Genomic DNA, 10,995 nt, shown 5'->3' with positions numbered 1-10,995 from the left:
ATTCTGTGATATGGCACTTTTGAAAAAAATTCTGTTGTAGGGCGTTTTCCAAGTTACAGGCGACATAGGGTGACAATTCACTTATATATCGACTTTTGTGTGGAATATCACCCTATCTCGACTACCATTCTTAAAACGAAATTTCTGAAAATGTTTGAATAATGACCTGTTTCAGAATTTGTTTCCAAACGCCCTATGTATCTCGGACTTCGGTTGAAGAATGCCTTAACTATGAATTTGTTTTAAAAATGCCCTATCTGAGTTCAAGTTCAACACATATTAGCTGTGTTTTTTTTTTACTTCTATATACGTTTACGCTTAAACTTTATATGGACTGCTAAGCGACAAACTTTAAATACTCCTCTGAAATTGCTGCGCATAAAATTTGTCCTACTAAATTTCAATACGCATTATACTCAGATGTAACTGAAATATGTGTCTTTGTTTCACCCTCTACACTAATTCTATGTATTCTATGTCTGTCCACAATTCATCGCAACTGATTCAGCTATTTGTTATACCCTATGGCCATCAGAGAGTTGTGTCTCCGCTTTTCGGTACACGCTGTGCTGTAGCTGTAGTTATTTAACCACTGCCGCTAGATGGGTCTCCTAAGCATTATCTAAGCGAGGATAGGCGTAAACGTAAACCGTATACGCGTGTGAAAAAAAAACACGGCTATTGACATAAGCTGGGGCGATTATGAAAAAAATTCTGAGATAGGGTGTTCAACAGAACTCTGAGATATGGCGTTTTTAAACAAATTTTAAAATAGATCGGGTTTCAAACGTTTTCGGAAATAGGGCGTTCCCTAACTGACTCAAGAGTCGATATGGAAACAGGTATACAACTTTCCGCGCACCAACTCCCGAAAACAAATTTGTTTTCATTTCATTTATTTACTGACAGTATTAGCACAATAAGATCTTGTATGATCTTTTATATGGTTACATAATAATGAGTATAATTTTTTAAAACTTAAAACTTAAAAATGTATATATTATTCCATAAAGTAATAAAAGTGATAATATATAAGTTTCACAAGAATTGTGACAAGGACATTTTGCAGCAATGATTGACTAGATTAATAAGTAGCTAAACTCAGATTCTAATTTGTATAAACTTTACCAAAGAAAGAAAATATAACATTCGTTACTAAGAAAAATATTATTGCATACTTTTGGGCGCATTCAATTAAGTCCAGTCATTATATATGTGGATATGTGGTCACTATGGCAAGCGCTAAACGTCACTGTGGCAAAGACTAAACGTAATCTTTTGTCATTCAAAAACATTAATACAGCGTTTTGAATCATATCAGTTTATTTATTTAGGTATTTAAACAATTTTAGAAACACATTTATCTTAGGCGGTTATGACTCTGGTTCTTGTATACGATATACCTTTATTGCATTACACAGCCAAATCTTATAATATTACATAGCTTTAGCGAACGCATTTGCTTGGCAGCCTCGTCAAAATGGCGTTTGCCCTGCAAGCACTTTCCGAACATTTCCAAGTGTGTGTGGGCAAAATAAACAAGGCGTCATTCCGTAATTAAACATAAATTTTGTGAAATATATTAATAAACGAATGTAATTAACGTTTAGAATTATTTGCAATTGTGTTGCTATGAATATACCGCTAAAGTGAATTGTGTTTTTCGTGTTTATAAATTGTAAAACACGCGTTGCTACGATAACAAGCAAAAACCGCATAACCTCAAGAGCTGCAATAGCAAAAACAACATTGTGGTGTCTAGGGTCAAAACGAGAATGATGAAAGAAGAAGCGCCAAGTAGCAAAAAAATGCCGCGAAAAACAAGAGCACCGCAACCGGCAGCCACTGCACCAAGCACTCCCACCAAATTCGGAGCCAACGATGAAATATTAACTTCACTTTTGCGACTAAATAATTTCGATTCGAATATCAAAGATGAATCATTGGACATCGATTTGTCCGCTTGTGTTACGATAAGTGGCGATTCAGCAGCTATGTTGGGACATAATAGCCTGTCTAGCACAGATTTTTGGCGTGTTTTAGATGAAAGTGCGCAAAATTCTCAATTGGATTTAGCAAATGCTAGTGATGATTTACAACAACAATTATTGAGCTCTGGTTGTTTAAGTGATGATGGCTTGGATGAAAATTCCATTATAGATGCTGCTGCAGCATATGAGTTAGTCAAAAATAATAAAATGGTTGTTAGTAGTAAAAGCTATATACCGATTTGTAGTGCAAAAGTTGGTGGAGTGGTGATAAAAGAAGAAAAGCCAGAGCCAAACTTCAGTGGAACATTCCTTAGACCCGAAGCACCACCGCCGACGCCATCACCAATTAAACGTCTTATGGTAAAACAACAACAACATGAGCAACAACGAAATGCTGAACAACGTTATTCACCAAAAGCAAAAATCAAGCGTGATTTAAGAGACGACATCAGTGCAGTTGGCCAGCCATCAACCTATCATTTACTAAGTGCAACACAGCCGGACGATGCAGCTGTTGATAATAATATACAAATTATTGCAAATAAAGCAATAAAGTATGCACCCACCACATCCACACCCACCACCCTTAATAATGTTGTAGTCAATAACAACAAAACGATCTCATCAACATCTAGTTTCAATATTTTTACATTACCAGAAACCAATGCACCAAGTTGTAATATTATAAATAGTGGTAAGAGTAGTAGTAATACTTATAACAATACTAATCAAAAAAATGCTGCATCAAACTCACCAGCTGAGATTGGTACTAATAACAACAACAGCAGCAACAACAAATTGCATGTTGTGTCCCAAGAAGGCGGCACCAGTGTACCGGAGCCTCTATTTAAGTGCCTGGACTGTGATGGTCTTTTACTGCAAGGAAAAGGGGAATATACAACGCATGAGGCTATCGGGCATCGTATTCATTATCGGTGCTCGGTATGTGATCGTGATTTTGAACAAGAAGCTGGCTTAAAAAAACATATAAAGACGCATCGTTCCACGGATACGCGTAAAGATGCTTGGAAGAAATGTCCAGACTGTGGAAAATGGTAAGACGGATTGATTTTATGATATAACAATTGTATTGTAAGTTTGATTTTCTTTTTTCCTCTTTAGCTTGAAATTAGGCAGCATGTGGATGCATCGCAAAATTCATAGTGATAACAAAAAATACGGATGTGATATTTGTGGCCAAAAATTTGTACAAAAAATTAATTTGACTCATCACTCACGTATCCATACCGCTGAGAAGCCTTATGAATGTCCTGAATGTCAAAAGAGGTAAAATATGCGCATTATAAACTTTCGCCGGCTTTGCTAAACTTTATTATCTGTTAGATAGTAGCAAACCCTTTCAAAACAAAGAAGCATTTGCTGGAGTCATGTTTCTTACTAAACTGGTTAAATAGTTGTTGTTGTAGCAGTGGTTAAATCGTCGCTGATCACTCATACTTTTCCCTAACCCGTAAAAATCCATGAACCATCGATTATGCGTAAAAATCTGTAAAAAACATCATCATTTTAGCCACAATCTTTTCCGTTACTTCTCCAACTCAATATATCTCGCACCCCTAGATCAATACAGAGGCACTCAAAAAATTGCATTGCTCAGAAAGCGCGAGGCTCTCAATATATCAATTACGTGCTAATGCAAAATCAAAACCTGTCTATCACAACTGCCTTTCTAAAGTAAAAAAATTACTCCATTTACCCTTTTAACTCCTGCAGAAGAAGCCAGACTTCAAATAAACATTGGTTCCATCCTCTTCTCCCATTGAGTTCGCATCCCCAGCGGGTTAGGGGGCTTAGAAAAGTATTATTGATACAACAACACTAAGCTCGCATCATCTATTTGGTCGTACAAAAGCAGTATGTCGTAACTATGGTCGTAACTCAAGAAAAATGGCCTTCCTAAAATTATTCCAGATGATTTACAAATCTATGACAATTTTCAAAAGATAGGTTTTCAGGTGTCAAAATAGACAAGAACTAAACTACATGAACAACATCGCCTACTATGAAGAAATTGATCGCATTTATCTCTCGGAACATTCCATGATAAAATATAAGGAATTATTCAATCACATTTATTAAACTAAAAACTATGCAGCTTTGATACAGTGCTCTTTGGGACCAAGAGTAATACTTAACATTGATCACTCATCGTTGCTTAGTTTTGCAAAGTTGTCGACATAATAATTTATTCTTTTCCAAAAAAAGTGACCATTCACTTCCATATCTCTTCAGGTTTCAAGAACGTTCACACCTTCAACGGCATCAAAAGTATCATGCTCAGACACGATCATATCGTTGCGAAAAATGTGGCAAAATGTACAAAACTGAACGTTGTTTAAAAGTTCACAATCTTGTGCACCTCGAACAAAGGCCATTCGCATGCACAGTCTGCGAGAAATCATTTATAAGCAATTCGAAACTAAAACAACACTCCAATATTCACACCGGTGAACGACCATTCAAATGTAACTACTGTCCACGCGACTTCACTAACTTTCCCAATTGGTTGAAACATACACGTCGTCGCCATAAAGTAGATCATAAAACTGGTGAGCATTTGGAAAACATTCCGTCATATTGTTCCAAAAAGTCCACGAAAACTGCTAAAGCAAAAGCCGCCGAAGCAGCAAATACAGATGTGGCACAAACTGCCGTTAATACAGAAACAAAAAAGGCGGCACCTAAGCAAGATAATAAAATAAGTGAAATGAGTGGAGTGACCGCTGTGCCTACGAAGGCTCCAGCACCTGCTAAACGCAAAAAGAAGTCTCCACAAGAACAAATACCAACAACGTCTTTACATCCTCCACAGCCACAACCACCGCCGCCACCACCGCTGGTATCAATTAGTAGTGATAATCGTCCATTACCAACTATCACTGTATCGACAATGTCTGGTATTATAAAAACTGAAGTAACCCGCAGTATGAATAACATAATGACATCGATTCCTTTATCAATGGCACCACATTTAAAGCCACTAACAACATCTTCCATAACAGCCGTTAATAAATTAAGTCAAATTGTTGAAACATGCAAGACTGCTAAACCTAAACGTGAACGTAAACAACCGTCACCTAAGCAAGTGCAAAAAGCAACGTTTCCCACCCCCACATTGCTGTCAACGATTAAACGGGAGATTACAGAAGCGGATGTAAACAACACAAAATCAAATATAAACACATCTATTATACATGCTGACCCACGGTATGCCATTAGCAATTTTCCTGATTTAAGTATAACATCAGCTGAAGAATTAATTATGGAACAAGCGCTTGAAATGGAAGAGTGTGGATGGAATGTAGGACAATCACATCAGGCTTCGGCAGCTTTAGAGACTGATAATGCGATTTCATCATCAGAGGCTACAGCTGCGTTACATTTTAAAATAAAGAGCGAATTTGATCCAATGGATTTATCTTCGACAACACGCGTTAAAGAAGAATATGGTAAGCCTTTTTAAACTTTAACGAAATTTGATCTTTTTAACTTAACCTTTACTAAAAATGCTTCTCTTTTAATTTTAGTTACGCTAAAAGACGTGAATCAACGTTTGTTATGTTCGTCATTAGAATCTTCGCCCTACTCATCCCCCGCATCCGTTGAAATGTCAGCAGCGCCAACGATTATGTCTTCGACAGGGCAATCATGCACTGATACAGATAACAAACAATCGATATCTGCTGCTTCAGCAAATGCGTACCATACAAATCCCTATACACTGAACACAAAAAGTGCAAAAACACCAACAAGTCTTGGTAATGCATTATCCCATCAAACAGTTGTCGAATTGCAGAATATGCTACCGCAAATTACAACACAATTAGTGACGACAACAACCCAAAACCAAAATTCAGATTTGCTACCAACCACCACTACACAGGCAATAATCAATCATTTCTATTTGCATCCAATGACTGCAATGGGTATGCCTTTGCTAACACAAGCGTCGTCCGCTAATCAGAAATTGCCCTCTGTTGATACTTTGCTATTTTCCGCTGCTGCTGCTGCTGCCGCGGCAGCTGGTGCAACTACCACATGCAACGCTAGTTCCAGTTCAAACCTGGCGTTAGCTCAAAGTAGATTTTATACTGGTAAAAGCTTAGCGTCTAACGCATCAAATACAACAGCGACAACACCAACACACAAACAACCTAAACTCACTTAACTCGATAATGATGAATGAATGAATACATTTTATATGGTCTAATTGGCTAGTCAAGTTGTCTTGTTTTAAGGACGCATTCAGTTGTGTTTTCCAGTGCGACTTTTTTAATATGTACTTTATGCTTTGATACTAATTAACCACCTAGTTTTTTATACGTATATTTCGTACAAAAAAAATATAAATACATATATTTTAATATTAAATTGTGTAGTTTCACATTGAACAAGAGAAATGATAGTGCTGTATAAAGGTACGCAATTCACAATATTTTAATTATGTGTGAACTAAGTCCAATTTTAAATGCAGTTCTAACAAATTTCCAAATATATATTTCAAATGGCAAGAAAATTTATAGAGAAGCGCCTCGACTAAAAAAAAATGGGCAGAAAAACTCTGCCATAAATTGAATACTCTCATAGATATATATGTTGCTTAACCGTCAAGGCGGTATAGGAAAAGAATTAGAAATTTGGGTGATCACATTCGGAATAAGCACAAAAACCCAATCCTGTAGCAGTGCTTGACCAAAGAGACAAGGGTGTTATCGAAATAGGCTTGTAATAGCAAGAAACAGATATTGCAACTTTGTTGGCCTGGACCTTTATATCTGTCGAATCATAAGTGCAATCAAAAATACGATTAGTGCTTTTGCTACATTTTTTTAAAGTGGGCAACAATTATTTGCTTCTCTTGATTAAATTTTATTACAAATATTTGAACTATTCAAATTAATCAGCACATATTCTGCAACAAATTCAATATATATGCGCCTATATCTTCATCTTGATTTGTCCAAGTAATAAATAATGATTTATGCTTTGGATCCTTTTCATCGTCTTCAACCTTAACTTCAACACTTTCCACACAAATAGTACAACTGTCCTGCATACTAACTGTCCAACCAACCAATTTATCTTGTAGTAAAGCATATAATTTTTCACCTGTACGCATACGTGGACCAGGATCATCCATTTTTACTTTTGATGTGAAGCGCATTACATGACGATTTATTCCGTATTCTTTTAATGTGTCTGTTAAATTTTGCAACATCATGCGATTATCTTTCATAACGAGTATACCGTGTATTAAACGGCGCCGCTTGGGATCTGGTGGTTGTGCATTATAAATACGAGCTTCTGCTTTGAGCAATGATACAGATGCGTCAACTGGAATTTTCACCGGTGTTGAAATAACGCAAGTTTCGCCATTAGCTGGCGTATATGTTTCGATGTTGTACTCTTCTATAATTTTAGTGCGTAAAAACTGCATCTTTTCAGCTTCGCCATGGACCAGCATAACATTTTTGGGTTCACAATTTTGTATTAATTGCATAATGCCTGAAGGGAAAAATATGTACAAATATTATGTAAAGGTCTTTGTTCACAGAGGTGTAAGATCAGATCAGATTTAAAGTATTCCCCGAATGATCAGAAATGCCATTCGGTTTACACCAACAGTGACGGAATCCCAGTAGGGGATTCAAGGGGTTGTGTAGCGCAATATATAGCTTCTCCAACCCAATTGTCAACCTCACTTTCGAGCGGCGAATCCCGTTTCACTAACAGACGAGGCTCTGGCGACCCCAAGCTCCTCATGGAACTTGGTGGTGGGGAGGGGGGAATGGCCTGAAGGTTTAATGTGGCCACATAAATCGTTCCCGAGATGGTCGGGCCAGCACCTTAATGGTGCTGTGTTACCGGAGCGTATCGGATCTGTATCCGACAAAGGACCATCTCATCGATAACACTCCCCAAAGCCTTCGGGGAGTAACCTAATCGCTACAACAACAACAACAACAACAGTAGGCCCCACTAGAGCCAAACTCTGCTTCCCCAGGCAGTCGGTTCTATGTACCGGAGCGACTCGGGATTTTTCCCGACCAAGGACTGTCATTTCAGTGTAAACCCCATTTAATTTAACCCCCAGGGCCAAAACAAGAATAGTTAACGTTTTCTATTATATTTGACCCGACACGACAACGTAGAAATGTAGAGAAACTGCTCGGAGTTACAACAATTTGGCATTACAATGAACCTCGATTTCAGACTTTACCCTCATATACTATTTCAGTTTGAATAACGTTATTCAAACACAACTGTTTACTTCTAAAACATGGCTTAAAATATAAGAATTTGTTTTATTTGTTTTGTCGAGATTCAGTAAGTTTCCAAAAAGAACTAAATTTTTTATGAATATTTCTTTGTATGTTTGGATCTACTTTCTTTTACCTTTTTCGGGTGCTGGTAAGAAAGAACTAGGTTCTTGAAAGAACTAGGTTATACAGGTCGTTATCATAACAACAAAAAGGGACCCTCTTTCACTTTCCAGTGCATCATTAGAACATACATTCTAATATTTGGCCGCTAGTCTTACCTTTTGCGTCAGCATGTGCTGAAAAGCTCATATACTCCACAGCCATTTTCACCTCAACAACTTGTCTATTTTCGAATTCCACTTTTTTTGCACCGCCAAGGATTTTATTGCCCACCGTACCTTGTACACAATAGCCAGGCATGATTACCATATTATTCTCATTTGGCGCCCACTTCTTAAAAATCTGCAAAGATAAGCCAGCGTGTAACATGCCTGGTGTAGCAAATACAACCATCGCGCCCGGATTATCAATGTAAGCCTTATCAAATGGTTTAATGTGCTTAAAATCAAACATATTACGCTGTACAAAAGTTTTACGTATCTTCTGATTAGTCCAGGTAATGAACATTTTATAATATGTGTTAGCCTTCTCCGTTAATCCCACAGCAAAATAAATGGGAAATTTTAAATTCATACGCTCCCAATATGTTTCCAACAGAATACACAACTCTTGAGCACGCCCCAATGCAAATACTGGAATCAGAACCTTTCCTCCTTTAGCAACGCATTCATGCACTTTTTTCAGAAAATCACGTTCCCGACAACGTTTAGAATCACGTATTGTTGTTGCATATGTGGATTCCGAAATAAGTAAATCTGGACGGCATTTATCTATCCATGCTGCGCCTAAATGTCTGTCAGGTGTCATATTATAATCACCAGTATATACAACAGATTGTGAACCCACGCGCAGCCAAAACATGGCGGCACCCAGAACATGCCCAGCATAGTATGCTTTAATTTCCAATTCATTATCGACCATAACACTTTGATGCAATGTCACAGCGGTAACCTTCTTCATACAATCTTTAATCATTTGTGTTGTGAAAAAATTCGATTCTCCTTTGCGCTCGACAGCTACTTTACGCATATCCTCCAATAATATGGGTGCGATGGCTTTGGTTGGATGTGTCATGTAAATTGGGCCCGAATAGCCTATCATCTCAGACATGTATGGCAAGGCACCACAGTGATCTGTAATTGCAAACAAACGTAAGTTTAATTGTGAACTTAAACAGTAAATGGGTACATGTGTACTAACCCAGATGGAAGTGTGATATTATAACACAATCAATATGACTGGTAATTGGTCCTTCCGGCACAATGTATGAAAAATCAGGAAATCTTCGTTCATCATTGAAACCCATATGCATGCCACAGTCGAGCATGATATTTTTGCCACCCATTGAAAGTAATAAACAGCTGCGTCCAACATCTTGTCCAGCACCCAAGGGAGTTATTTTAATTTGAGGCATGCTTTTGCCGGAATGTTAAAGCAAATTAGTATTAGGGTGATCACATGCACCGATTTTTTTTAACACAACCAAGGCAAATTCTGTAGAGGTGTGGTGTTCATTGTGGTGGTGTTATCCCAACAGCTGATTGCTTCTTCTTGATAATTTTCCATACTAAGCCTTGTACAGCAATATGTCAGTTAATCGAAATCAATGAAAATTTTCTTTTGACTTGGCATTCTTCTGCACGGCGAATTGGTGGCAAAGCGAATGCAACCAATTCGCCGCACAGAAAAATGTTAATTCAAAAGAAAATTTTCATTGATTTCGATGAACTGACATGTTGTAGTACAAGGCGTTGTATGGAAAATTATTTGGAAGAAGCAGACAGCTGTTGGGATAACACACCTTGTACTGAATTCGCCTTGACTTAATCGTACTAGAGGTCAGTTTCAAACAAGGCGAATTCATTACAGGTGGTGTTATCCCATCAGCTGATTGCTTCTTCTTGATAATTTTCCATACAAAGGTTTGTACATCAAAATGTCAGTTAATCGAAATCTATGAAAATTTTCTTTTGACTTAACATTCATCTGCACGGCGAATTGATTGAATTCGCTTTGCCACCACCTGGTATAGATTCGCCTTGGTTTCAAATATCTGAGGCAAGGCGAATTCAGTAGAGGTGGTGTTATCCCAATAGCTGATTGCTTTTTCTTGATAATTTTCCATACAAAGCCTTGTACAACAATATGTCACGTAATCGAAATCAATGAAAATTTTCTTTTGACTTGACATTCTTCTACACGGCGAATGGGTTGAATTCGCTTTGCCACCACCTGGTATGGATTCGCCTTGATCTGAGGTACCAATCGGAAGCATATATCTTTGGTGTACAAGAATTTCCAATAAAAGCAAAGTTGACATAGTCATAACGCCATAGTCTATGGATATGAGGAAAAACCAAAAACCAATTGGTTGGCTATGGTATGGTTATGGCCAGCCCGTTACGGTATCGCACGATTGACCAATTTCATTGATTTTCAAGGCGAATCCAGGTGGTGGCAAAGCGAATTCAACCAATTCGCCGTGCAGAAGAATGTCAAGTCAAAAGAAAATGTTCATTGATTTCGATTAACTGACATATTGTTGTACAAGGCTTTATTGCAGATTTGTGTATGTGTAAATATGGGCGCGTAGTCATAGT

The 10,995-nt window shown here is 37.6% G+C and overlaps 2 protein-coding genes across 2 annotated transcripts; one reads left to right on the top strand and one right to left on the bottom strand.

Annotated features, from left to right (window-relative positions):
* The first annotated feature begins 1,514 nt into the window (after positions 1-1,514).
* Positions 1,515-6,383, top strand: wdn (wings down). Its single transcript, XM_067761681.1, has 4 exons — positions 1,515-3,046; positions 3,114-3,278; positions 4,245-5,461; positions 5,540-6,383. Exons 1-4 carry the CDS (start codon positions 1,776-1,778, stop codon positions 6,178-6,180), a joined length of 3,294 nt encoding a protein of 1,097 aa, XP_067617782.1. The 5' UTR covers positions 1,515-1,775; the 3' UTR covers positions 6,181-6,383.
* A 436-nt stretch (positions 6,384-6,819) lies between these two features.
* IntS11 (integrator complex subunit 11) lies at positions 6,820-9,919 on the bottom strand. Its single transcript, XM_067761682.1, has 3 exons — positions 9,596-9,919; positions 8,554-9,528; positions 6,820-7,517 (listed from the first exon to the last, which is right to left on the bottom strand). Exons 1-3 carry the CDS (start codon positions 9,807-9,809, stop codon positions 6,913-6,915), a joined length of 1,794 nt encoding a protein of 597 aa, XP_067617783.1. The 5' UTR covers positions 9,810-9,919; the 3' UTR covers positions 6,820-6,912.
* Between the last annotated feature and the right edge of the window lie 1,076 nt (positions 9,920-10,995).

This window comes from Eurosta solidaginis, chromosome 1 (genome assembly GCF_040869045.1).
Source record: "Eurosta solidaginis isolate ZX-2024a chromosome 1, ASM4086904v1, whole genome shotgun sequence".
NCBI classification, from domain to species: Eukaryota; Metazoa; Arthropoda; class Insecta; order Diptera; family Tephritidae; genus Eurosta; species Eurosta solidaginis.
This window is presented reverse-complemented; position numbering and strand designations above follow the sequence as displayed.